This window comes from Colletotrichum higginsianum, chromosome 10 (assembly GCF_001672515.1).
Source record: "Colletotrichum higginsianum IMI 349063 chromosome 10, whole genome shotgun sequence".
Classification (NCBI taxonomy): Eukaryota; Fungi; Ascomycota; class Sordariomycetes; order Glomerellales; family Glomerellaceae; genus Colletotrichum; species Colletotrichum higginsianum.
Window position 1 is genome coordinate 288,827 of NC_030962.1, and position 27,189 is coordinate 316,015.

Below are 27,189 nucleotides of genomic sequence, written 5' to 3' on the forward strand. Positions count from 1 at the left end.
TCTTTCGACTCCCCAGGAATTCCTCCAACACACACCCAACAGCTCCTTCGGCTCCAGCATCTCTGAAAGTCGGGGTAAGCATGGCATGGGAATAAGCAAACTAGAGCCGTGGGGTGGAAAAGATGGGGAGAGATGACGGGGCTAGTCTCGCTTCGCCCAGCCATCTGGGGACAAACGACCAGGGGCGCGCACCGCACGAAGGAGAAACAAAACAGGATCATTCCACCTATCACGCCCTCTCTTTTCCCTCTCGTCCAGGTTCCGCATCAGTCCATCCGCGTCATCAGCAGACCGCCGGCGCCCCCCCCTAGGTTCTCTGTCCTGGAGGAGGGCTGGATCCCCATATCGCGGGCGAAGAAGTAAGGTCAAGTAGGAGGAGACGGAGACCGGGAGGGGCACAAGTCAAGCTGAAGTGGATTCGGAGATTGTGCATGGCCGGGCCTGCATATCGGCTTCCCAAGCTTTTAGGGGGTTGGCTGCGCCGTCCCGCCTCTCAAAGAGTCCTAACGCGGGCAACTGATTGATGGGATTTTCTCTGCCGTGGCCACCGGAGAAAACTGGCCAACACTCGAATGGATCTGGTATGCGTCGTTAGCCTCTTGTTCCCCGCACACAGGGGATCCAATTTCCCCCAGTGATCCATCTCTCTTGTTGGAACACCACCGCATATACCATGTCCGTGATGTGGAGGGTGGATTGTGGACTGTGAACAGTGGGATGTGGAGGGGTGGGTTGGCCAAGAAAAGGACATGCGGCCGTTGTGCCGACGCCGCAAAGCTTCAGTCGTCTTGTCTCTGCTTGGCCTCTTGGCGAGATAATGCCAAGGAGTTGAGCAATCCCAGCATGACGGAGGGATCGCCGGGGTGGTGGTGTTGTGTTGATATCCGGCTACGGCTTCGCAGCAGAGCATAACCACCTCCCGTGTTTTTCACACCCGTCCTCACACACTCACTCACTTGGCAATCATTCCAGTGGCAAATCTCTTGTTTTGTGAATAAGTATGTAACCAAGGTACCTGTAATTCGTCTTACAAACTCCATGTCCAGTACATAAATCACTTTCATGAACGACGTTGTTGATGATCTTGGAGAAACCACTCCATCCATTTCCATTTTGAAAAAGAAGAAAAAAAAGAAAAGAGAAAAGTGAAAAGAAAAGAAACAAGCAAAACAAAAACAACAGTTGCAACTACACTACAACGCATCAAGTGCCACGCCGCTCATCTCCCCGTCCGAGAGCACCCCGATGAGCGCCGTGATGTCGTCCGCGATCCTCTCCGCCGCCGCCGCGTCGAGCACGGCGCCGTCGTACATGACCTTGAGCACGTGGCGGTCGCCGAGCGACTTGGAGACCTCGACGACCAGCGCGTGCGGCTGGTACATGCGCACCCGGGACTTGGCCATGACGAGCCACCGGTAGCGGCCGTTGGGGTCGTCCCTGGCCGCCGGCTCGAACGGCTGCGACAGGAACAGCACCCGGTTGCCGTGCTCGCCGCGCGACAGGCCCGAGGCGCGGTAGACGTCGTCGAGCCCGACGAGGCCGTTCTCCGTCACGGCCCAGAAGTCGTCCTGCAGGGCCGCCAGGAGCCCGCGCACCGTCTGCTCCGGGCGGACGGGCGTCCTGAAGGGCAGGAAGTTGGCCAGCGTGCCGTTGATGGACTGGGGGTCCGGCAGCGCCACGTTGCGGCCGCTGAGGAGGTAGTCGAAGCGGACGTCGGCCGTGCCCGTCGCCGCCGCCAGCCAGAGGGTGAAGGCGCCCTGGAAGATGACGCTGGGCGTCACGCCGAGCCGGCCGGCCGCCTGGTCGATGTTGGCCGTGTCGATTTCCCTCCGCAGGCTGCTCGTGATCTTGGGCGAGGCCAGCGCGGCGAGGTCTCGGCCGTGGAGGCGCTGGTCGAGGGGGCCCAGGCCGGCCATCTTGGATCTCCAAAAGTCCAGAGACGCCGTCTTGTCCTCCTGGAAGACGTGCTGGGTGAAGTCGCGGAACGGGACGGGCGGCGGCGGCACGGTCTCGCCGCGGAGGATGGAGCCGAAGTGGTCGTCGAAGACGCGGAACAGGGTCCCGTCGTACACGGCGTGGTCCATCTTGATGACGAGGTCCCACGAGGAGTCGGCGTGCGTGATGACGGCGTACTTGATGAAGGAGCGGCCAAACTCGAACCGCGTCTGCCAGAAGTCTTCGATAAAGTCCGAGGCTTCTTCTTCCGACTCGAGAGCCATCCTGGTGAGGTTTAGTTGGGAGCTGCGGAGGACGACTCCGACCCAGTCGTCTTCAGTAGGAGAAGAGGAAGAAGAAGAAGAAGAAGAGGAGGAGGAGGAGGCTCTGATCCACGTCGTTCGCAGGATGTCGTTGACTTCAGTGAGACGAGTTGTCGCCTCGATCCAGGTTTCCGGGTCGACATCATCGGGCGTCATACGACGGACCGTCTGCAGCGCCCACATCTGTGAGTCTCGGCTGCCCTGCTTCAGGAACTCGGACTGGCCCGGCGGGCATGGGTATGCTAGGGAGGTGAGTAGTTGGTTACTAACTATCAAGCATGTGTATATAAAAACAAGGAGGCTTTGTTTGAGTCGGGACGAGAAGAAGAAGAAGAAGAAGAAGAAGAAGAAGAAGAAGAAGAAGAAGAAGAAGAAGAAGAAGAAGAAGAAGAAACTCACCATATTCGACATCTTCATCCCAGATCAACCCCCTTTCTTGGACCGCCGTCTTGACGGTCTCGGGAACCTCAAAGACTCTCTTGGCGATCGACTTCCCAACGTCCAGCGTCTTGAGAGCAGCAGCCATGTCCTTCAACCTGGGGGACTTGAGGATGTCAAGCACCGTCAGCGAGTACCCGGCCCGCCGCAGCTGGCCCGTCAGACTGATGGCCGAGATGGAGTCGCCGCCGAGGGCCAAGAAGTTGGCCTCGCGTCCGATGTTGCCCGTCGAGACGCCAAAGATGCCGGCCCAGACCAGCTCCAGCGTCTCCTCGGCCGGCGTCTGCACGGGGACGACCTCGTGCTCCTCGCCGGAGGAGGGGGTCTCGAGGACGCACTGCGCCAAGTAGTCCCGCCCGAGCGCGTCGACCGTCTTCTTGAGGGCCTTCCGGTCGACCTTCCGCGACGGCAGCTTGGGGAACGTCTTCATGGGGATGACGAACTTGGGGATCATGTACGTCGCGAGCGAGCCGAGGCTCTCCCGCAGCGCGGCCACGGAGGCCCGGAAGGGCGCCGGGTCCTGGACGCCGCCGCCGCCGGACCCGACGACGACGTCATCATCGTTATCGCCATCGTTGTCGAGGGCGGCGGCGGCGGCGACGGCCTCGTCAAAGACGCACAGGGCGACGAGGTGCGTCTTGTCGTGGACGTTGGCGACCACGGCCACCGCGTCCCGGACGAGACCGGAGCGGCGGACGGCGTTCTCGACCTCGCCGAGCTCGATGCGGTGGCCGTGGACCTTGACCTGGTTGTCCTTGCGGCCCAGGCACTCGATCTCGCCTCCGGGCAGCCACCGGGCCAGGTCGCCCGTCCGGTAGATGCGCGTCCCGAGGTGCTGGCTCTCGACGTAGGCCGCGTCCGTCAGGTCGGGCCGGTTCATGTAGCCCTGGGTGACCTGCGGTCCGGCGATGCAGAGCTCGCCGACGGCGCCGTAGGGGACCAGGGCCTCGCCGTCCGGACTGGTGATGAAGGCCATGACGGTCGGGAACGGCGCGCCGATGTTGCCGATGCGGCGAAGATGACCACGTCCATGAACACGTCCACCGCCGTCGCCGCCGTCTTGGGCATCCGGCGACGACGACGACGACGACAACGACGACGGCCTCTCGACATCCTTCGTCGTCACCACCATGGAGGTCTCGGTCGGCCCGTAGACATTCAAGATCTGGCAGTGAGGCCCCCAGGCCTCGACGACATCCGGCGTCAGGGGCTCTCCGCCGACGATGAGGGTCTCGAAGCCCGGCACGTCGGCGGGGCCGAAGAGCTTGGCCACGGTCGGGGTGATGATGGCCTGCCGGGCGTCCATGCGGTTGACGCAGCCGGCGATGTCGGACAGCAGCGTCTCCGTCGGGGCCATGCAGAGCGTGCCGCCCGTGCTGAGCGTGTTGAAGAAGTCCTGCACCGAGGCGTCGAAGACGTAGTTGGCGAACTGCAGCGTGCGCCAGGTGCCGCGGTGCCGGCCCTCGACCTGCGCCATGCTCGTCACCGCCGCCGCCGCCGCTCTGTGCGGGACCTTGACGCCCTTGGGCATGCCGGTGCTGCCGGACGTGTAGATCAGGTAGGCGAGGGCGTCTGGCGTTATCATCATCTCCTGCCCCTGCTCCTCGCCGACGCCGACGAGGACCGGCGCCGCGTCCCAGTCGTCGTGGCCGTCTCTCGTGGACGCCGATATCGTCTCCTCGTCGTCGTGGTGGCTCGGCATGATCAGAGTCTCGACGCCGTGGAGGTCCCGGACGTGTAAGCCAAAGTCGGCATGCCGCGGGTGCGCCACCAGAAGCCTCGCCTTGGTGTCGGCCACGACGAACGCGTTCCTCTCGCCGGGGTTGTCCGGGCTGAGGGGCACGTACGCGGCCCCGGCCTTCAGGACGCCCAGGATGGCGACCATCATGTCGACCGACTTGTCGAGCATGAGGGGCACCAGATCTCCCGGGCGGGCGCCGCGGCCGAACAGCACGTGTGCGAAGCGGTTCGCCAGCCTGTCCAGGGCGCCGTACGAGACGACCTCCTCGCCGTTGAAGTCGATGGCCGCCGTCTCCGGCGCCTCGCGGGCGATGCGCTCGAACGCGGCGTGGAGGAAGTCCGCTTCGGGGACGTGCAGGGTGCGGCGGTTGGCCAGCGTGTTGTAGACGAAGTCGTGCTCGGCCTCGTCCGTGATGGTCGTCAACGCGAGCTTCGTCTCGGGCTGTTCGAGAAGCAGCGTGACGAGTCTCAGGAACGAGTCTCTGATGAAGTCCAGGCGGCGAGGCTCCATGGTGCTGACGAGACGGACGACGGTGGCGTCTCCGGCGTCCTCGACTTCGAGAACGGTCGTGTCGGAGCCGGAAGACCACTGGGGGCGCTCGCCATGCATCCGGAAGACGTCCCGACTGTTCTTGGTGCCGTCGTCTACATTCTCGTCGTCATCTTCGTCGTCGCCCTCGTTCTTAACCAAGATATTGACGAGCGTGTCGATGGTCGTGTGGGAGAGGTTTCCGGCGCGGAGAGCCCCGAGCAGCCCGACCTGGGAGTGCTTGAGGAGCCGGGTGAAGCCGGACAGCGTGCTCTTGGCGATGTCCCTGAGGGTGGCGTCGGGCGCAATCTGGACGCGCTGAGGCACCGTGGTCATGGTAGGGCCGTCGATATCGTGAACCAGGGACACGGGAGCCTCTCTCCCGGAGATGGTCGTGGCAAAGGTGACATCTCCACTGCTCAAGTGACGTGAGAGCAGCATCGCCCACGCGCCGTAGACGATGGAGCCCAGCGTGAGACCGACGCCGCCGGCCCGCTTGCTGAGGCTGAAGCCCAGGCTGGCCTCGGTCTTGTAGGTCTGGTCGAGCGGGCTGTGGTTCAGTCTCACCAGATCGGCCCCCTCGAGGTAAGTCGACCAGAAGGCGTCGCTGCTGCTGGTCTCCTGGCCCAAGAGATGCTTCACAAAGTTGCTGAACCTCGGCCTCGGGGGGACGGCCTTGCCCGAGTAGACTGCCGCCACGTCGTCGTAGAGGAACCGGTGAGACCAGAAGTCGAAGAGCGAGTGGTGCATCGTCACGACCAAGACGTGGTCAGCCACGACTGTGACTTTCCACAGCGGACGGTCCAGCTCCCATTGCTGGGTCTTGGCCTTTTCCTGTGACAGGAAGGATTCCAGAGAGTCCGAGACCGCGTGGTGCCATGGAAGGGCGATGTGTTCACGAACGACTTGGATGAAGGACCGTTTATGAGGGACGAAAACGGTTCGTAGAAGCTCTCGACGACTGACGACTTGCTCGAAACTCTGCCTCAGTAGTTCGAGGTTGACATGCCCGACATCCCATGCGCGGGAGTAAGTGTACGGATCCGGTGAGTCGCCCAACGATGCCAGCATGGTCTCCTGGAAGGGGGTGACGGGGTAGGCGTCGACGGTGCCCCCGTCACGCTGCAGCCCGGAGGCGAACGCGGCGTCAGCAACGAGGGAGAAAGGCTCTGGGTCGTGCTGCGTCTCGGCGTTGAAGACCACGGACCGAGAAGCAACCACCTCGAGCGTGTTCTCGTCCAAGAGGTCGCTCAGCTCCACCGAGAACCCGGCCTTGCGAAGGTGGGAGATGACCTGGATCGCCTGGATCGAGGTTCCGCCAAGGTCCGTGAACGTTTGTGATTTGCGGATGATGGACGCGTCGACCCTGAGAATGGCCGACCAGGCCGCTGCAACGGCGGTTTCCACCTCGTCCAAGACCTCGTTCGCTCCGGGTGTGGCATCGCCGGCGGCGTCCATGAGCGTGGTGAACCCGACAGTTCCCAGTTCCCTGACCAGCTCGCGTAGACGGGCGTAGTTGATCTTGCCGTTGGCGTTCTTGGGGATCTCCTCCAGCGGCAGCCATATCACGGGCACCATGTAGACGGGCAGACGCTCTCGGAGGTGTTCCCGGGCGGTGATGACTGCGTCCCGGAAGGGAACATCACGGGCGAGAACGACGCCCGCGGCCAGGACGGTCCGGTCCTCCGGTCCTAGTTCGGCGGCGAGAGTGACGGACGTGTCAAAGACGCCGACGACTCCGCGCAGCAGCCGGTCCACCTCGGCGGGCTCGACCTTTTGCCCGTTGATCTTGACCTGCATGTCGACGCGGCCCTGGATCTCGATCTGGCCGTCCGCAAGCCGGCGGGCCCTGTCTCCCGTGCGGTACAGCTTGCCCGGCCCGAACGGGTTGTCGATGAAGACGCGTGCCGTCAGCGCCGGCTCGTTGATGTACCCCTCGGCGAGCTGCGGGCCGGCCAGGCAGAGCTCTCCGGGGACGAGGAGCGGCGCGAGTTCCGTCGTGCCCTGCCGGAGGATGAAGGCGTCCGTCGTGTCGGCGGGGGAGCCGACTACGCGGGGGTTGACGACGGCGTCCCCTCCCGACTGCGCGCGGCGGAGCTCTCGCCCAAAGTTGAGCTGGGTGCACTCGCTCAGCCCGTACGTGTTCCTCAGGCGGAGGTTCTCCCCCCCGAGTGCCGACCAGGTCTCGACCAGGTCCTGGGGGATCTGCTCGCCGACGAGCGTAATCTGCCTGAGGCCCGGCACCTCGTGAGGCTTCAGCAGCGACAGGGCCGAGGGCGTGATGCCGAGCGAGTCGACCGAGAGCGTGTTGATGACGCCGACGAGGTCGCCGGTCAACGACTCCTTGCTCGCCAGCACCAGAGTGCCCCCGTGGACCAGGGTCCCCAGGATGGTCCGCTGGGCAGCGCTGAAGCTGGGGTTGTAGAACAGAAGCCAGCGGCCGAGGCCGTTGAGGGAGTGATGCGCCATGCCGCTGGTGGCGGCGCGGTGGGTGAGCAGGGCGCCCTTGGGCTTCCCCGTGCTGCCAGAGGTGTAGATGATGTAGCAGAGGTCTTCGGGATCGATGTCTACTTCGAGGTTGTTGTTGTCGAGCTCTCCTGGGGACGGGGCAGACGCGGCAGATCCCAAAGAGAGAACCTGCTCAATGTCGGTGGCACCGGCCAGGACGTTGATATACCGGCGGCTGGCCAGGATGGCAGCGGGCTTACAGTCGTCAACGATCTGCTCCAAGCGGCTGACGGGCGTGTCGGGGTCGAGGACCGTGTAGACGGCACCGGACTTGAGGACGGCCAGGATCGCCACGACGAGAAAGGGGGATCTTTCCGAGAGGATCGGCACCAGCGACCCCTTGTCAAGCTTCAGTCGTCTCGCGAGCATGTTGGCCTGGCTGTTGAGCTCGGAGAAGGTGAGCGAGACCTTTCCTTCGAACTCGACCGCCACCCGCGAGGGATGCAGGGCCGCTGTCTTCTCGAACAGGGCAGGGATCGTCGTGGCCTCGGCCGTGCGACGGGACACCGACTGCGATAAGAGGGCCTGCTTCTCGTCCTCCGAGACGAGATCTATATCTGACAGGCTATAGTCCTTGGCGAGGCTCATCCCCGAGGACGCGTTGAGGATGCCGGCGACAAAGTGCTGCAGGACGACCTCGATCTCGTCCAGCGGGATGTACGACTCGCACTTGAGCGTCACCCGCAGCACGCCGGCGTCGCTGATGCACAGCACGATGGGGAACGACCTCAGCCCCGGGGCGATGCACGGCGCGTTGGTCGTCTGGCTGTAGCTGACGGCCGTCTCGATGGCGTGGCCGTGCCGGGAGCGCCGCCTGATCTCGTTGAGCCCGACAAAGGCGTGGCGGCCGGCCTGGCTGTGATAGACGTCGAGGGCCCTGGCGGCGTCTTGGACGGTGGTCCGGTCCGTCCGGCGGTCTTCGGCGCCGCCCAGGCGGAACCGGACGGGATACGTCTGGTCGACGCAGCCGACGCAGCTGCTGGAGCCGACAAAGTTATCGTCCCGGCGGACGGTGCCGAAGACGACTTCCTCGCCGCCGCCGCCGCCGCCGCCGCCCGTGTGTGCGCCGAGGACGTGGGCCCAGACGACCTCGAAGAAGGTCTGCCGCCACGACGCCAGGCCGTGCAGCGACGCCTCCAGGTCATTGAGCCGGGCGAGGTCCCGTCCGCTGATGACGGCGCTGACGCCGTGTCTGTCCCGCGTGGTGGTGGTGGTGGTGGTGGTGGTGCCGGCGGACGACCGGGCGTCGAGGCCGAAGACGGGACGCGGGACGGCGTCGGCGAGCGTCTCGGACCAGAAGAGCTTCGCGGCCTCGGCGTGCCGCCTCTGCTGGTCGAGGTACCGCGTGTACGTGGCGAAGCCGGCGCTCTCGATGCTCGGCAGGCCGTGGACTTGCAGCGCGAAGTCGAGCTTGATCATGTGCAGCGACGTCGTGTCGATGAGGGCCCGGTGGAAGTGCAGCACCAGGCTCACCCCCCCGGCGACACGGCGGGTGCCCTCGACGGTCACGTACGCTGGGCTTTCGTGCGGAGCGTTCCTCTTGTCTGGGTTGTGCCATCGGATGTCCTCGATACGGCGGAGGACAACCACCTGCGGCTGTCCCGTCTCGTGGTTGGTGGTGATGTAGGAACGAAGACAGATATCTAACCAAGATATAACACATTAGCCGTGATGAACGGAGGGGGAGGGGAATAGAGGCTGCGCCAGCCCCTGGACGACTACTGACGGTGCGAGGCCAGAGAGCTCCAGGCGTTGAAGACGCTCTCCAGGCCGAAGGAGGCCGGCTTGCCCGAGAAGAGCTCGACCTCGGCCCATTGGACGTCCTCGTGGAGGATGTCTCTCTGGATCTCGGTCGCAGGGTAGACTGCCTCGATCTCGGAAAAGACGGAGGCGCTTTCTTTCTCGTGGTACTTTTCGAAAAGGTCCCAGGCAACATCGTCTGGGCTGGGGAGGAAGAAGTCCTCGTGCTTCTCGACGTGACGAATCAACTGCATGGTTTTGAGATCTCCAAGGAACGAGACCAAGAGGCGTTTTCCAAGTGTTTTGTATATGTGTGTGTGTGTGTCAAGCAAGGCACAGTTTTGAGACCAAGATGAAAGAGAAAGCGTCGGAACTGTGGCTCATTCCGGCTCTTTGTGAAGATGTTGATTCTCAAAGTGACTATGAATGTTTTCTGAAGCGAAAACAACCTCCTATTTAACGTTTCTCGACTTTTTCTCACGTACTCCGGGCATCAAACCTCCCTCCCCCTTCTTCCTGGGAGCTGATGCAGGCCGTAGACGTCGCCAGCCACGACCTGCCCGAGAAGGGTCACAGACACTCCAGACACGAACAGGATCACTGCAGCGCCCCCAACTTCACACGGGGGTTCTCATCGCGTGGTCCCATTCCAGCTGAAGCAGTGCTCCTCGCATATCCCTTGTCACGATATGCCGCGCGGGCTGTCGTTCTTCGACAAGGCCCCATGAAGAAGAACTTCACCCGCCATCAGCCAGCTGCAGCGTTGCTGGGAAGGAGGCGGATTCCGTCAACGGCGCACATGATGGCGTACGACGGACGACGGGAAGCCCGTGAAAAACCTTATTCATTACATAAAAAGAAACCCTGAAGATCTCACCAGCTTCTCTCCCACGGGGTGGCGTGCTTTCGTCGAGTCCGAGATGGGCGGGAGTGTCTGGTCATACGCATGTGGGAGTTAACAGCGACTAAACTCCGCGAGTGCTGGCCGGCCAGAAACGGCCGGCGCTTAGATGAGCTGATCGTCGATGCCGTGAATTATGCCATGATCCATGACACGATACATGGAGTATCCGATCTGGTACGACGGGGAGAGGTCTGGGTTCGTCGGGGTTCGTCCGAGAGAATGATCAACAAACACCTGCCCGAGATGGGTTCTCCGGTGACAAGACTGAATGCAAGTTACCTCTGAAGACCGAGTCATTGGATTTCCAGAAGCCTAGTCGCAACAGGCAAGACTCAAGGGCGGCTGACTGACCGCGGAGAAGAGACTCACAAATCGCCAGCCACCTGAGAAGAGCTTCGCGACTTCGTTGCCAGGGTCAACTCGTAAGTGATGAGCGTCTGGACTCTGGATGAAGGGTGACAGTCGGCGTGGAGGACCAAGGGGGGGAAATAGCTCATGCTCCTCTCCCAGGGGGGGGGGACTCGGTGACGGAGAGACGACACGACTTTGACAACTTGCGAAACCGCTCGTATGACCAAAGTACAATTTGTATCCGCTGAAGATGTTGAAGATGATCGGGGGGCGTCATTTCTCGACAATCTGTGCCGCCCTAAGCGAACACGGGCCCGAGCCGAACCACTTTCCGACGATTTCGCCTATCTCGCACTCGATGGCGACATGAGGGGGATGCCCGCGGGCTGAAGCTCGACATTTTGGTTCACGAGTCAGTTTGTCACGATCCGGCTTTGAGGTTTGTCCAGCCTTGGTGTTTGACGCCTCGCGAGTTGGGAGTTGTGAGGTTTGCAAGTCTTACACGAAGACAGGGAGGGGTGCTGACTATTGGGGCGAGATCTGGAAGGAGGCTCGCTACGGGGGAGAGAGAACCAAACAAGTTAAACAACGGGACTGCCGCAGGCTAGATAGAATATGGGTTGTAGATGCATGCATACATACATATGCAATGGACCCTTCCCCCACTGGGGATGCAACTCGCCGGGTACGGGATCAGAGGAGACAAGACAACTCACGGCTGCAGGTATGTTCACGGATCCCGCCTGGCAAAAGAGTCGAATCAAGCCAAAGTCCGCGTCCACCTCCGCGGTTGTGAACTAATAGCCGCGTGCGAGGGGCCCAAAGTCAGGTCCCGGGTCCCTGAAATGACTTGCAGGGGGGGGGGGGGGGGGGGGGGGGGGAGAAGAGTGTGGCTGTTTCTAACCTGACAGGTGCGGCATATGCAACCTGCGATCACACAGTATCGACCTAACTGTGTTCTTCTTCTCCTCCACGAGCCCCCTGGTTGAGACCCTTGTCCCCTGTCCCCCCTCTCCCTCCCCCACGCCATCACATACGGACCGCGCGGTTTGAGCCGCAGATGTTGCCGCCCCGGTCCGAACTCTAAGATATTGCTTTGCCCGACGTCGAGGGGGTTCTGGGGAGTCATCATTGGTGTATAATATGACGCCATTGTTGAAGATGGTGCGAGTTGAAGATGGTATGGCATCTAACTTGGTGTATCGACAGAGCCGTGAATGGCAACGGGTTTGTGTATTTAACGTGGACTCGCGAGGCATATTATAAGATAAACCAGATCGAATTCTTCACATCTATCATAGTCATCATCATCACCAACATCATCACCATCATCATCTCAATTCAACAACACCTACCGTCTTGACCCCAACATCCATCCATCTATCAAAAATGGCTTCTTGGGACGACCGCACCGTTACCAACGAGCACCTGCTCCCTTACGTCGACTCGAGCACGGCCTCCCCCGACGTCAAGGCCGCGCTCCAGACCCTGCCCTTTGAGAGGAACATCTTCAAGGTACACAACATGGCACCCATCTCGTCCCCTTTACCCTCCCCCCCTTGGCACATAACACCTAGACGACGATCCCAGAGTACTGATTCGTGAACAGCTCCTCGCCAACAGCAACGTCTTCTTCAAGCCCTTCATGACGCTCCTGTCGTCCGCGTGGAGCGAGGAACGCAAGATCCGCTCCACCGACTGGCAGCTCATCGTCCTCCGCACGGCGGCCACGCTCGACGCGCCCTACGAGTGGGACGTCAACGAGCCCGTCGCGCGCATCTTCGGCTTCACCGACGAGCAGTTCGCCGCCCTGCGCAGGGCCGACGAGCCGCTGCCCGAGGGCCTCTTCACCGCGCGCCAGCGCCTCCTCGGCCGCATCGTCACGACGCTGGGCCGCGAGAGCAGGGTGGGCGGGGACACCGTCGCCGAGGCCAAGGCCGTCTTCAGCGACGAGGAGATCGCCGAGATCCTGTACGTGCAGGGCATCTACAGCTTCCTGGCGAGGTTCATGAACAGCGCCCGCATCGACTTTGACGCGCCCATCCCGGGCTTGGAGGAGCAGCTGCGCAAGTACAACGCCAAGACGATTGAGAAGGAGAAGCAGTATGTGGATTAGCTGGACTACCTACCTACCTCGGGAAGACATGGGCATGGGTACATATGTCGATTAGAATCTTGAATTTGATTACCCTCAGAAACCTTGGCGACTAGTGTCTGAATGTATACGAGATGTTTCCCAGAAACTACCGTGTAAGTGTGAGCCTTTGAAAATTAACCTTGTCAAAACCCCTGTCTACCTTTAGTAGTTGTTTCTAAGTTGCAACACAACTGTGCAATATTCCATGGCATGATTCCGTGGCATGATGATCACCGAGTTAGGTCTCGTGTCTGTCTAACAAAGGTTAAGTCAACATACCCACATCTGGCCCCCCCCCCACATCTGGCCCCCCCAAAAATGCCTCATCACCATCACCAGCCTCCTATTTTCACCAACTTCACCACATCACAACATTTACAGTTTTTAACCAAATGACTTCATTTTTTCTACATAACCTTTTATAGTCCTTATGGGCAAATACACCGAGTATGAGGTCAAACAGGCCTTAGATGCCGTCGCCAATGGCCAGTCTATTCACAAGGCATCATCTGAATGGGGGATCCCAAGGTCAACACTTCGTCATCGACTCCAAGGTGTCCAAGCAAGGACAGCTGCCTTCTGTGACCTCCAGAGGTTATCCCCAGATCAGGAGGCTAAGCTGGCTGAATAGGTGCGAATCCAGCATGCCCTTGGCCTTGCCCCAACTCATCAACAAGTGAGGGTATTCGCAGGAAGGATCCTTCATGCTATAGGGGACACAGAGCCTATAGGAAAGGGATGGATCCAAGCCTTCTTGAAGAGAAATCCATCAGTCAAGGTGCAGAGAAGTCGCCCTATAGATTCAAGACGTATTAATGGGGCATCTACTGAGGTCATCAGGGACTGGTTCAAACTCCTCGCCATACCAGAGATCAAGGGCATTAAACCAGCCAATAGATACAACATGGATGAGACTGGTATCCTTGAGGGCCAAGGATCTAATGGGCTAGTGCTAGGCATGTCTGAGACGAAGTCTGTCCGCAAGAAACAGCCTGGATCAAGGGCATGGGTATCCATCATCGAATGCATCTCTGCCCTGGGCCATGCCCTTGATCCCCTCATCATATATAAGGGCAAGACAGTCCAGCAGCAGTGGTTTCCTCTAGACCTTGGCCCTTATAAAGGATGGCAGTTCACTGCAACAGAGAATGGATGGACTACAGACGACACTGCAGTTGAATGGCTGCAGAAGGTCTTCATCCCTCAGACTGTCTCCCAGGGCAAGGAGGGCAAGGAGGAGGCCAGACTGCTTGTTGTTGATGGCCATGGGAGTCACACAACGACGGAATTTATGTGGCTCTGCTATATTAATAACATCCACCTATTGTTCTTGCCACCACACACCTCCCATGTCCTCCAGCCACTTGACCAGTCAGTCTTCAGCCCTGTAAAGGCAGCCTATAGGAAGGAGCTTGGATACCTCAGTCAGTGGAATGACTCTACTATTGTAGGCAAGAGGAACTTTATAGGCTGTTATCAGAAGGCTCGTCTGGCAGGCCTGACAATGCAGAACATCAAGAGTGGATGGAAATGGACTGGACTATGGCCTGTCTCTATGGCGAAGCCTCTTATGAGCTCATTACTGCTCCCATCAACACCAGGGCCATTAGATCAGGCCTGCAAAGGGCAGTCTGGAGGCAAGGAAGCTGAGGGATGGGCATCTGCGTCATCTGCAGTGGTGTGGTCGACGCCAAGGAAGATGAAGGATCTGGCTGGCCAACTGAAGCTATTCACAGAGCTGGATAATGACGCCAGTACTCAACGCCTCCTTTTCATGAAGGTGAAAAAAGGGTTCAGTGAAAAGGCATATGAGCTGGCAACTGCCCAGCACAAGCTGGAGCTTCTGCAGGCCCAAGTGGCCAATACTGCAGTGAGGAAAAGGAAGGCAGTCCAGCTGGATCCTAACACTAAGTTTGCCACTATCTCAGACGTGCAGAAGGTGCAGGTTGAGGCTGGTGAAAAAGAGGATACTGCAGGTGAATCCAGCGAGTCTGATTTACCTAGTGAAGCTGAAGACTGTATTGTAGTGGCATCTAGAAGAGGGCAGTAATTAAGTGAAAATGGTGGTGATGTTGGAGATGGCTTCATTTTTGGGGGGGCCAGATGTGGGGGGGGGCCAGATGTGGGTATGTTGACTTACTGTACATTGACGACAGCAATACTCACCCGAGGGGTTCAAGAGTTGTGACATTTTGGCAGCAGAGTTGACAACGTAATATCTCAAATTGTCTCTAACTCGACTTTCACTCCTTCAATCACACCGTCGTCAAAGTACGCTTAAACTCCAGCACGCGCTTCACGTTCCCAATGCCGCCATCGCCAACCAGAGACACCGCCTCGCCGACCCTCTCCTCGAACTCGGCCTTGTCCCCCGTCGACACAGGGACCTGGATCCTCCGCACTTGGGGCGTCACCAAGACCCCTCGGGCCAGGAGGTCCTGGAACCAGAGCAGGGTCGACTCTATCTGTGCCGGCGTACGCTGCCCCAGCTGCTCCGAGAGACGAAAGTTTCGAAACCTGACCTCGGACCAGAACAGCAGCCGCTGGGAAAGCCGCACCGCCCCGTCGGCTCCGCCCAGGGATCCGTAGTTGACATAGGTGCCCCCGTGCGACAGCAGAGACGCGAGGCGCTCGCCCGCCTCGCCAAAGACGCCATCGATGGCGAGGACCACGCGGTCGCGGCCCGCCGCCGAGGCCAGGTCGGGGTGTGCCTCGACACCCCGGCCAGCGAGCTCCGACTCGGTGACGACGATCGAGGCCCCCCTCCCCTCGGCGAGCAGCTCGGCCCTCAGCGTCTCCAAGGACTCTGCGTCCCGGTCACGCACGACGCTCGCGGTGCGGACGCCCTTGATGCGGGCGAACTGCGCGACCAGACGGGCGATGGTGCCGGATCCCGCGTTCTGCACGATCCAGTCTCCGGGCTTCAGCGAACCGCTGACGACGACGTCCTCGACGAGGAGGTAGGCGGGCAGGAAGGCCATGCGGAGGAGCGATGCCCCGATCAGGTCGTCGGTGGGCGAGAGACGGATGACATCGACGGCGTCCAGAACGGCTTGGCTCCGCCAGGTGCCCAACCCATGGCGGCGTGGGATGACGAGGTCGCCCTGCCGCAGCGCGGGGGCTCCGTCCGACGAGGGGGAGAGTCCGCTGCCCACGGCCTCGACGCGGGCGACGCCGTCGTAGCCCAGGATCGGTTCGCCATCGTGGCTGTAGGCTGGCTTGACGGGATACCGACCCGCAATAACCAGCAGGTCCTGCGGGTTGATCGGGGCGAAGAGGAACGACACGAGAACGCTGCCGGGGTCGAGGGCTTGCGGTGCGGGCTCTGCCGGGGGGGACTCGTAGTGGAAGCCGACGGCGGGCGGCGAGTCAGTCGAGGGCTTCGACTGCGTGATGATCATGATGATTGGTTCCAAGGGGGGCGAAGGGAGGAGGATCCGGGCCAGAGGGAGAAATGGTGCAAAGTGTGTCTTTTGTTGTGTTGCTTTGGGGTCCGAAAATGCAAGAGGAACAGGAGTTGTCAAGCTTGTGGAAATGGAGTTGCCCCGGTTCATTAATATGGACAACAAAGACGACACCGCAACCTATCGTCTGTCCGTTCGTCGTGAAGATCGAGACGCCATTCTTCTTACAAATCACCGCGATTCATCACGGCCCTCGTCGACGTGGCGGGAGGGGGGGGGTCTCCTTCACTCGGGTTGCAACTTGCACATCACACGTAGTCAAGGGAGTGATGGTGCAAACCCCCCTTGACTTAGACCTCATCGAGGAACCCTGGCAAAAACGGGCACGTCTATAGACTATAAGTAGCATTGTCACACAGTGCAATGGGTAATAAAGTTTAGCATCGCAGCGTGGGTCGACGGCTCAAGGGTATAAGGTACGATGTATAAACTCTTCAAGGGTTCCGCAGCAAACAAGCAAACAAGCAAACCAAGGGGGAGCATGGGGGGGCATGGGCGGGTAGTATGGATAGCGGCCCGGACCGGGGGGGTTTTGGTTCCACACTCCTCGGCGCCGAAGAGATTTCGCCATGGGTTACATTCTCGATTCGCAATAGCACTCGCTGCTGTTTTGGGCCACGCTGATTTCTAATCACCACCAGGGTCCGAAGTTGCTTGCTTCCTCTAGGGTTATGCTTCAGCCAGAGAGGCTCTCGTTGTGCCGTAGGGTTGGAGGGAGTGACTGACACACCAGCTGCGTTCAAAGGTTTCTCCCAGCAATGCCCGGGGTATAATTAAAGGAGAGCCATGCTTGCTTTGGTTGTAAGTGACTCCTGATATGTTTCAGTAGGAGACAGGCAGGCACTACTACAAGAACTCGGCTGTATATCCTCCTTCTGCTTCTCTCACGCTCCTCTTTCACTGCCTACACCAACCCCAACCCGAACCTGGTCTCTTGCCCTCGACAACTTTCCGAGTGGTCTCCCTTCGACCATGTCTGACTTTGAGAAGAAACTGGCCACGTCCAGCGACGAGGGCGTGTTGACGCCGTCTTCACCCTCGCCGCAGCCTTCGACCAAGGAGCCTGGCGAGGAGCCTACGAGCCTCGATGCCGCCGAGGACGCCGACCCTGCGCGGACGATTCACGGTGTCAAGGTATGTCGAGAAATCACGACACAACGCTCTCCAGAGAGATATCAAGCTTTCGAGTTTCCTACAAGATGGAAAAAAATAAAAACACCCTGATGTGAACACACCAAGCACCCAAAACTAACATCCCCCCCCTTTTTCGTAACATTACTAGTGGTTCCTCGTCGTATGCGCCCTCCTCTCGGCCCTGTTCCTCTACGCCCTCGACAACACCGTCGTCGCCAACGTCCAGGCCAAGATCGTCCAGACCTATCACCGCGTCGACCTCGTCCCCTGGCTCGGCCTCTCCTTCGCCCTCGCCTCCGCCGCCACGACCCTGCCATGGTCCAAGGCCTACGGCACCTTCTCCGCCAAGAAACTCTACCTCGGCTCCACGACCGTCTTCATGGCCGCCTCGGCCCTCTGCGGCGCCGCCCCCGACATCAACTCCTTCATCGTCGGCCGCGCCATCGCCGGCGCCGGCGGCTGCGGCATGTACATGGGTCTCCTGACGCTGTTGTCCGTGACCACCACCAACGTCGAGCGGCCCAAGTACCTCAGTCTCACCGGCTTCGTCTGGGGAATCGGGACCGTCCTGGGTGAGTTGTGACTGTGACGCCCCCCCCTTTTTAGTCCAGTTCTAAAGTTTTCTCTTCTGTCTTCTAGGTCCCGTGGTCGGCGCAAGTCTCGCCGAGAGCAAAGCCACGTGGAGGTGGGCTTTCTATCTGAACCTGCTGGTCGGCGTCGTCGTCGGCCCCATCTACTTCATCCTGCTGCCCGACTTCAAGCCCCAAGCCGGCGTCCCTCTGGCCCAGCGCCTGGCCCAGATCGACTACCTGGGCACCGTGCTCTCCATCGGCGCCATGCTGTGCGTCATCATGGCCATGAACTTTGGCGGCGTCCTCTGGAGCTGGAACCACGGCGAGAGCATCGGCCTCTTCGTCACGGCCGGCGTCCTGGCCGTCCTCTTTGTGCTGCAACAGGTCTACTACGTCGGCACGTCGAGGACGAACCGCCTGTTCCCCATGCATTTCTGGAAGAGCCGCACCATGATCTGCCTCTTCTTCACCATGAGTACGTTGACAACCACGAGAAAGGAGAGAGAAAGAGAGAGAGAGAGATAAAAAGAAAACGTCTCGCTGGGTGACCGCCGACTGACAAGAGCCTGTTGAAAACCTTTAGTGCTTGCAACGTTCGGGAGCTTCATCGGCATCTTCTACCTGCCGCTCTACTACCAGTTCACCCGCGGCACCTCGGCCGTGGAAACATCCGTGCATCTCCTGCCCTTCATCCTGTTCCTGGTGGCGTTCAACCTGCTGAACGGGCAGTTCATGGGACATACCGGATACTACTACCCATGGTACATTGCCGGCTCGGCTCTTGAGCTCATCGGCGGCGTGCTCCTGTGTAAGTCGACGACAACGGAGAACACTAGAGTTCCCCCAGGTCATGCTAACCAACTCGGCTGCCAGACACCGTCGACGAGCACACCTCCAACGCCAAGATTTACGGGTACACCATCATCCTGGGGACGGGCGTCGGCTGCTTCTGCCAGGCGGGCTTCGCCGTCGCCCAGATGAAGGTGCTGCCGAGCGAGATCCCGTACAGCGTCGGCTTCATGACCGTCGGCCAGATGATCGGCATCGTCCTGGGCACCGGCATGTCGGGCGCGCTCTTCGTCAACTACGGCCAGCGCGCCCTGGCGGCGGTGTTCCCCGACGTCTCGGCCAGCGAGATCTCCGACGCCCTCGCCGGCGTGGGCAGCGGGCTGATCGACTCCGCGTCGGCCGACGTCCGGGCCGAGGCCATCCACGGCATCACGCGCGCCATCCAGCTGGCTTATGTGCCCATCATCGCCGCCGGCTCCATCTGCTTGGTCTGCAGCGTCCTCATGCGCAGGGAGAAGGTCTTTGGTTGATGTGGCGGGACCGGGGGCGTGGGCGTGGGCGTCTAGGCATCAAGAGATGCAAGACGAGGGCGCAAATCGGCGTTGCTTTCTTCCAGTGAACAGTCAGGGGGGTTGGTTGCAACTGTCAAGTCCCTCGGCGTCGCTGCTCTGAGCTCACCTTGCGATGAAAGTCAAGTCTGCGATTAGATCAAGCCGTGAAGAGACAGCAGTCCACCACACACAGAGATATAATAGTTCAACCCAAGGAAGCAGGTTAGGTTGCAAGATAGAAAACGAAAACCCCAATCCAGATAGAGGGCTATGCTGTAACTTCTATTGAGAAATACAAGCTGTGAGGTTTGTCGAGCTATTAGATCAACAGCCAGCAACTTGCAAGATAATTCGTCATAAAGAGTGACCCATTCATCCATCCTCTGACCTACGCGAGTAAACCAACCTCGTTTTGATCCAGTGCCTCTCTACCGGAACCGAGTGAGAGAAAACAAACTCGCTGTTATGTATTTCGGCAAAAAGAAAAAAAAAAAAGAATTCGAAGCATCGCACGACCTAAAGCCACCACGGGCAAAAGATCATGATCAGTGGGAGGCTTGAACTCCCGGCCTTGGCATTACACAACATTTCAGGTGAAATATTAGTACCACGCTCTAACCAACTGAGCTAACCGACCAGTTGCTTGTGTGGCAAATCGGAAGCCCTAAGCCCCACGAGAAGGAAGATCGCGGGATCGTGAGATTGCAGAGACCCACCAGAAGGGCGTGTCGACTGGATGAAGACAGACTGTGTGGATCATATCCTCAATCGGAAAGTCCTCAGTCGAAGTTGTGCTTCAACAATGAAGCTTGGGGTTGTAAAATAGCAGGTTGGGTGCCGTTGCTCTCGTTTAGTTGATGTGTTGAAGCTATGTCTACTTGAATCTTTGGCGGTGTGTGTGCTATCCTGGATTACTTACGACTCAGCAAGTACAGATATTCTCACCTTTGTAACAGGCCTCAAGGTGGGACCGTCTCTCTGCAAGAAAGAATGCCATCCCATCAGGGCGCATCTCGCCAGTATCGTGTTGTGGAAGTTTGATAATGAGAATCCATCACATTTCTTACAATGACTAACAGGTCTAGAGATCTCGGACTTGGGTTGACCTGTAATTTCCATCGTCGAATTTCCAGGATCAGGATGAGAACATTGACGACATTACGAGAGGCGGCTGCAACAACACAGGCTTCTGGTCTTCACTGTTTCCTCTCAACAGATCAAAGAGTCATACTCCATTTTCCCATCAAAAACCGCGAAACGGAATGCACTGTTCATTGCTTGCTTATTCATGGCCTTGTAGTTTCAGCACTTAGTTGCGCGGATTTGGACTGACAAGGCTCATGGTGATCTTTTCATAGCGTTCATCATCCTAAGCCAAAGCTGAATAGTATGACTGTCGTTGTGAATCCTCATCCGGCGTTGTTCTTCTATGCCAAGAACGACAGTTGTATTGTTCATCATCTCAGTTGGCCTTCGTGCTGGTTCCAGCCGAGGTGAGAGCCGGAGACAAGCAATTGAGTGTCATCAAGACTGATCAGAATCACCGTATACACAAGAAGAATTTCGGGATGCAATATGCTGTAACCATAAAATACCGCTATGAATGCCCGCTCAGTCATACTGATTCTACAGGTCCCAATAATGCGTCGCCACCAGAACGAGGGACGCCCGCCCATACGGGGTTTACATCCCACCTGTTATCATGAGAACCAACGCCAGGTCGCCTTCCACAATCAAAAGATCCAATCATCGAAACCCCTCCCTATTTTTTGCGCAACCCGCTGCAAAGCAATTAAGCGGACGCGCAATGTCCGCCGTCGACACGAAGGTCGGCGCCGGTCATGAAGGAGCTCCCCTCGGACAGGAGGAAGACGGCCGGGGCCTTGAAGTCCTCGGGCGTGCCGAGGCGCTGGAGCAGGGCGCCCCTCATCCACGTTGTCTCGACGTCGGGCTCGGCCTGCAGGAGCTGGTCGGTCATGGCGGTGCGGATGTACTGGATAGAAACTCTTGCGTTAGTCTTGCGGGACGAGATAGGCTCGAGGTGGAAGATGGAAGAGAAGGTCACTTACGCCGGGGGAGAGGGTGTTGACGCGGATGCCGTACTGGCCCCATTCCTGAGCGACGGATCGGCACATCTGCTGGACGGCGGCCTTGCTCGTGTTGTAGGCGCTGCACGTCAGTCCCTGGGAAACAGTCAGTCAGAAGAACATGGGGACTCTACGGATGATTTCCCATCTGGGGGTGAGGAGGGTGAGGAGGATGAGCGAGGATGAGTTAAGGAAGAAGAAGAAGAAGAAGAAGAAGAAGAAGAAGAAGAAGATGACGAAGAAAAAGAGGTGGACAGGGAGTGTCAAACTCACTCGGTTGGCAATCTCTCCCGACATGCTCGAGATGAGCAGGATGCTGCCCTTCCTCTTGCGGTTGACGAGGATGCGGGCGGCGTGCTTGGCGGTGACGAAGACGCCGACGACGTTGACCTTTTGTATGCGCTCAAAGTCGGCGACGGGGTACTCGAGGGCCGGGATCTTCTGCTGGATGCCGGCGCAGGCGACGGCGCCCCAGAAGGGGGCGCCGCGGGCGTCGGCGTCGTCGGCGACGTCCTCGAAGACGCGCTGGGTGGCGGCCTCGTCGGTGATGTCGCAGCGGTGGTAGGTGACGGAGAGGCCGGCGGCGGCGGCGAGCTTGGACAGGTGAGCCCACTCGACGGGCGAGGGCTCCGGGAGGATGTCGAGGCAGGCGGCGTGGCCGCCGGCCTCGAGGACGGCGAGGGCGAAGGTGATGCCGAGGCCGCGGCCGCCGCCGGTGATGACGACGGTCTTGTTGGCGAGGGAGAAGAGCTGGGGCGTCGGCACGGAGGAGGCGAGAGGGTCCTTTGCTTCGGGGAGGGGGTGGACCGGCTCGCCGGGGAGATCCATGTCGCTGACGGCTACGGGAGGCATCTTGAATATTTGTGCTGGTCGGGTAGAGGAGTATGATGAGTGAAGAATGGGGGGGGAGGAATAAGGGTAAGGGATTATTACAACAATAGAGAAATGGGTTTACGAAGGAACTACAGCACACACGCACACTGGCGAGGGGACGTTCAGCATGAAGTGAGGTTGGGAACTTGCACAGAGAGAAAGAGAGAGAGAGAGCCTGGTGGCAGGAGACTCGGATCAACGGGAGACACTGTGGTTCGCGGGGTTATCTATAACAAGTACGTGAGGGATGGGACATTAGGAACCATCCGATGGTCGCTTGGAGTTGTGTGAAAAGCTGGAATGGCCGGCCCAATGTCAAACCATGTTGAGAATCCCGATGCGCCGGGGACCCGGCTCTCGACTGGTGAGGTGTTGATGCTGCCCACATACTGGTACCTACGTGTGTGTGTGTGTGTGTGTGTGTGTAAGGTGTTCGGCATGAGGTCCGCTGTAGCTTTGACCACGGCGGGGAAGAGAGCGGTGTTGGATGGCAAGTGTAAGCGCACTTGGCGCAACTCGGGACGCCCGAACCAGCAACTGGCGGGGAAAAAGCCGACGTAAAACCGGGGGAGGTGGCCACTCGGCAGGCATCCGGACGGCGGGAGGGGCAGAAGTCGAAGGAAGTGGGAGATGGGAATCGTTCCGGGTCTAGACCGGAATCTGTGGACTTGTGGTGGAAGAAGACAGATACGGGCAATGTATGCGCGTGGGGGGAGGGGAGAGGAGGCAAGGGGAAGAGGATGGATGGTTCCGTGATCAGGGTTTGGGCGGCTATTGGGTTGCATGGGGACCTTCGAAGTAGAGTTCCCGCGGGTAAATCACGGCCTCTTGAAGGCTGAATCTCTCGATGAAAAGAAGCCTCTGGGCCGCAGCCAGACGAACTGAGAGCAGACGAGATTGCCGGTTCTGCTTCCGCACCTGTGCGTGTCATTGCCAAGCAGAGTGTAGTGTTTGTCCCATGTGTGTTTGGGTTTTGGGTTTACATCGTCCAAGGACGCAACGAAGGGCTCGCTAGACTCTAGAGATGGGAAGGCCGAGTTCACATGGAATAAAGAGACAACTTGGCGAGAAGGTTGAAAGTTGATAGACTGAGACAAGAAACAGACACAGAGACTGGGACTGTGACAGAAGCAGAATAAAGACAGAAACAAGAGACAGAGGCAGAACATGTGTGCGGTTACGTAAGACTCTGCAATCGAAAGCGCTTCGGATCTCCTTGGGAACCACTCATCCCCCCCTAAACCACACGCACACGCACCCGAACCAGGGGCGAGAGGGGCGGCGGAGGAGAGTGGGACGGGCAGAGTTATGTTATCCAGAGTTTCTCTGTCTCATCCAATCATCTCTCCCAAGAGTCCAGGAGTCTAAGAGTCTAAGACCCCCCCCCCCCCCCCCGGCTCTCTCTCTCGCTCTCACTTCTCAAGTTTCCATACAAGACGCATCTCTCTGTCCAGAGCCGGTTCAGGATGCCCAAACGTCATCTCGATTGTCGAGCAAGAATCTCCTTCCAACCCTCGATGCGAGTTGCGCTTGGATTTACCCTCGAATTGGTCCGAGTATCTACCTACACAAACACGTCCAGCTCCCTTGTCCGAGAAAAACAACAATCATGCCCCCCTTATGCCCGACCAAACCCCCATTCTCCTCTCGTCAGAGTGACCAAAGTCTCGTGCCATTCCCAAATGGGAAAACCTAAGCGCCCTTCCCGATACTGCAGTGCTTCGCATCGCTCGCGCATCCCACTCCGGGTCCCAAAGCGGCCATCTCAAGCACTCGGAGGGGTTCTCATTGATTGAATTGAAATACACCGCGGCGGCTTCTCTCTGCGGTTGTGTCGCCTCTCTCTCTCTCTCTCTCTCTGACCTTGTTCCTGTACTCCTCGCAAGAGACACTTATTGCCATTTTCCTTATTGAGACCTACGTTTTCTGTCTCTGCTTTGACATCACGGCTTGCGTACACGATATACCCGACGCGCTGAGTTACCCAACGAACACCACTCACTGAGATCGAGATACCCTCGTCGACTACAGACACAAATACATACACCACACACAAAAAGCACACACACAACACACACACAACACACACACACACACACACACACACACACATACACACACACATACACACATCATGGCACCCAGTGCTGTCCCCGAGCCCGTGCCGCAAGAGGGCATCGTGGCCGCCAAAGGCATCAACGGCTCCAACAACAGCACGGCGGCGGCCGGCCAGTTCACCCTCACAGACGCCGAGAAGAAGCAGGTCGACCTCGTCCTCCGCACGTTCCGCTGCCTCATCGCCGACCTGTGCGAGCAGTACAAGGGCGGCCACCCGGGCGGCGCCATGGGCATGGCGGCCATCGGCACGTCGCTCTGGAAGTACGCCATGCGGTACTCGCCCCGGAACCCGGACTACTTCAACCGGGACCGCTTCGTGCTGTCCAACGGCCACACGTGCCTGTTCCAGTACGCCTTCCTGCACCTGACGGGCTACCGCAACATGACCATGGACCAGCTCAAGTCGTACCACTCGAGCCGCACCGACTCCATCTGCCCCGGCCACCCGGAGATCGAGCACGAGGGCATCGAGGTGACGACGGGCCCGCTGGGCCAGGGCATCGCCAACGCCGTCGGCCTCGCCGTCGCCACCAAGCACCTCGCCGCCACCTACAACCGGCCCGGCTTCCCCGTCGTCGACAACACGACGTGGTGCATGATCGGGGACGCCTGCCTGCAGGAGGGCGTGGCCATGGAGGCCATCCAGCTCGCCGGCCACTGGCGCCTCGGCAACCTCGTCGTCATGTACGACAACAACCAGATCACCTGCGACGGCAGCGTCGACCTCTGCAACACGGAGGACGTCAACGCCAAGATGCGGGCCTGCGGCTGGCACGTCGTCGACATCGAGGACGGCAACTGGGACGTCGAGGCCATCGTGCGCGCCATGGACGAGGCCCGCGCCGTCCGGGACCGGCCGACTTTCATCAACATCCACACCGTCATCGGCATCGGCAGCGCCGTCGCCGGCGACGCAAAGGCCCACGGCGCCGCCTACGGCGCCGCCGACGTCGCCAACATCAAGAAGACCTTCGGCATGGACCCGGAGCAGCACTTCGTCGTCGGCGACGAGGTCTACGACTACTTCCGCGGCGCCGTCTCGCGCGGCGAGCAGACGGAGGCCGAGTGGAACGCGCTGGTCGCCGCCTACGCCCGCGAGCACCCGGACCTGGCGGCCGAGTTCAAGAAGCGCGTCTCCGGGGACTGGGTCGACGACTGGCACAAGTTCATCCCGGCCAAGGAGGACTTCCCGACGACTCCGACGCCGTCTCGCAAGTCGGCCGGTCTGGTCTGCAACCCCATCGCGGCCGGCCTGAACAACCTCATGGTCGGCACGGCGGACCTATCGCCTTCGGTCAACATGATCTGGAAGGGCAAGGTTGACTTTCAGAATGTGAGTCTTGGTCACGATATGCCTCCCCCCTCCCGGGTTCTCGGAATCACAAATAACTGACTCTTCTCTCTCTCTCTCTTTCTCTCTACAGCCCGACCTGAGAACAAGCTGCGGTATCAACGGCGACTACTCCGGCCGGTACATCCACTACGGCATCCGCGAGCATGCCATGGCCGCCATCTCCAACGGCCTGGCTGCCTTCAACAAGGGGACCATCCTGCCCGTCACCTCGAGCTTCTTCATGTTCTACATCGTGAGTGAATGACTGGCTTGACACTTACTTGGAGGAGAAATACAGGCTCTGACATTCCCTCTCTTCCTCCCCTTCTAGTACGCCGCCCCCGGAGTCCGCATGGGAGCCCTCCAGCGCCTCCAGCAGATCCACATCGCGACGCACGACTCCATCGGCACCGGCGAGGACGGCCCTACGCACCAGCCCATCGCGCTGCCCGCCCTCTACCGCGCCATGCCGAACCTGCTCTACGTCCGGCCCTGCGACAGCGAGGAGACGGCCGGCGCCTTCGTGCTGGCCATGGAGGCCCGCGACACGCCGACCATCATCTCGCTCTCGCGCCAGGCTCTGGAGCAGTACCCGCAGCACACGTCGCGCGAGGGCGTGCTCCGCGGCGCCTACGTCTTCCGCGAGGAGGAGGAAGCCGACGTCACGCTCATCGGCGTCGGCGCCGAGATGGTCTTCGCCGTCCGGACGGCCGCCCTGCTCAAGGAGAAGCACGGCATCCGCGCGCGCATCGTCAGCTTCCCGTGCCAGCGCGTCTTCGAGCGGCAGCCGGTCGAGTACAAGCGCGAGGTGCTGCGGTACCGGTCGCGGGCGCCGCGCGTCGTCATCGAGGCCTACGCCGTCAACGGGTGGGAGCGCTACGCCGACGCGGGCTTCTCCATGGCCTCCTTCGGCCACTCGCTGCCCGGCCCGGACGCGTACAAGTACTTTGGCTTCGACGAGGAGGTCATCGCGCCCGCCGTCGCCGCGCTGGTCGACGACGTCAGGGCCAACGGCGTCGAGAGCCTGAGGGGCGAGTTCCGCGACCTCAACCCTGTCAACCACCACCACTGAAGGGGTTGGTTTGGTTGGTTGGGTGGCGGTCGGTTATGCGAGTCGGGGGAGGAGGGGAAGAAGAGATCAAGGGGGGGACGGGGGACGGGGGACGGGGGACTGGAGGACGATCTTCTTTTCCCCCCCAAGAGGCGCGCCGGCGTTTCCAGGGCATAAATCTAGTTTTGATTTTTGGTTGGTTTTTCATCCTGGGCATTTTCAGGGAAGATGGACGGAGTAGACACGGTTGACCCTTGAATCCCCGATAATAGTCAAAAAGTCAAATGATTAGAATACATTGTAGCTTACTAGAATAGCTCAACAGAGTAATTTGAGTGCCCAAATCAGGTGCTTCTCGAGTCATGGAACGAACGCCTGTCGCATCGATGGCTGTTTAGGGGGTGAGACTTTTGATTGGGGTCATTTCGTTGCTCACTACTCATACAGAGAGAGAGAGAGAGAGAGAGAGAGAGAGAGAGAGAGGCCGACGAGAGCGTCTGATGCCCAACCAACCTGTCTGTTTGTTGCGTCGGGCAGAGTTGTTTTCTCTACGATGTATACGATGCAGACAAGACAAGACGAGACTCATCTAATCCCTACGACTCTCACCAC

The 27,189-nt window shown here is 59.5% G+C and overlaps 6 protein-coding genes across 6 annotated transcripts; 3 read left to right on the forward strand and 3 right to left on the reverse strand.

Annotated features, from left to right (window-relative positions):
- Positions 1-1,193: 1,193 nt before the first annotated feature.
- CH63R_13536 (Nonribosomal peptide synthase) lies at positions 1,194-9,467 on the reverse strand (the record flags this gene model as incomplete). Its single annotated transcript, XM_018308510.1, has 3 exons — positions 1,194-2,500; positions 2,658-9,116; positions 9,200-9,467. 3 exons carry the CDS (start codon positions 9,465-9,467, stop codon positions 1,194-1,196), a joined length of 8,034 nt encoding a protein of 2,677 aa, XP_018150828.1.
- Positions 9,468-11,857: 2,390 nt separating this feature from the next.
- CH63R_13537 (uncharacterized protein) lies at positions 11,858-12,584 on the forward strand (the record flags this gene model as incomplete). The annotated part of the gene is made up of 2 exons (XM_018308511.1): positions 11,858-11,983; positions 12,078-12,584. 2 exons carry the CDS (start codon positions 11,858-11,860, stop codon positions 12,582-12,584), a joined length of 633 nt encoding a protein of 210 aa, XP_018150829.1.
- Positions 12,585-14,860: 2,276 nt separating this feature from the next.
- Positions 14,861-16,159, reverse strand: CH63R_13538 (Trans-2-enoyl-reductase; the record flags this gene model as incomplete). Its single annotated transcript, XM_018308512.1, has 1 exon — positions 14,861-16,159. The coding sequence occupies one exon, from the start codon at positions 16,157-16,159 to the stop codon at positions 14,861-14,863; it is 1,299 nt and encodes a 432-aa protein (XP_018150830.1).
- Positions 16,160-17,041: 882 nt separating this feature from the next.
- Positions 17,042-19,094, forward strand: CH63R_13539 (MFS drug efflux; the record flags this gene model as incomplete). The annotated part of the gene is made up of 5 exons (XM_018308513.1): positions 17,042-17,203; positions 17,352-17,775; positions 17,843-18,250; positions 18,359-18,583; positions 18,649-19,094. The coding sequence occupies 5 exons, from the start codon at positions 17,042-17,044 to the stop codon at positions 19,092-19,094; spliced, it is 1,665 nt and encodes a 554-aa protein (XP_018150831.1).
- A 1,813-nt stretch (positions 19,095-20,907) lies between these two features.
- CH63R_13540 (Short chain dehydrogenase reductase family) lies at positions 20,908-22,054 on the reverse strand (the record flags this gene model as incomplete). The annotated part of the gene is made up of 3 exons (XM_018308514.1): positions 20,908-21,108; positions 21,185-21,298; positions 21,476-22,054. 3 exons carry the CDS (start codon positions 22,052-22,054, stop codon positions 20,908-20,910), a joined length of 894 nt encoding a protein of 297 aa, XP_018150832.1.
- A 2,155-nt stretch (positions 22,055-24,209) lies between these two features.
- Positions 24,210-26,598, forward strand: CH63R_13541 (Transketolase; the record flags this gene model as incomplete). Its single annotated transcript, XM_018308515.1, has 3 exons — positions 24,210-25,526; positions 25,618-25,779; positions 25,858-26,598. The coding sequence occupies 3 exons, from the start codon at positions 24,210-24,212 to the stop codon at positions 26,596-26,598; spliced, it is 2,220 nt and encodes a 739-aa protein (XP_018150833.1).
- Positions 26,599-27,189: the final 591 nt, after the last annotated feature.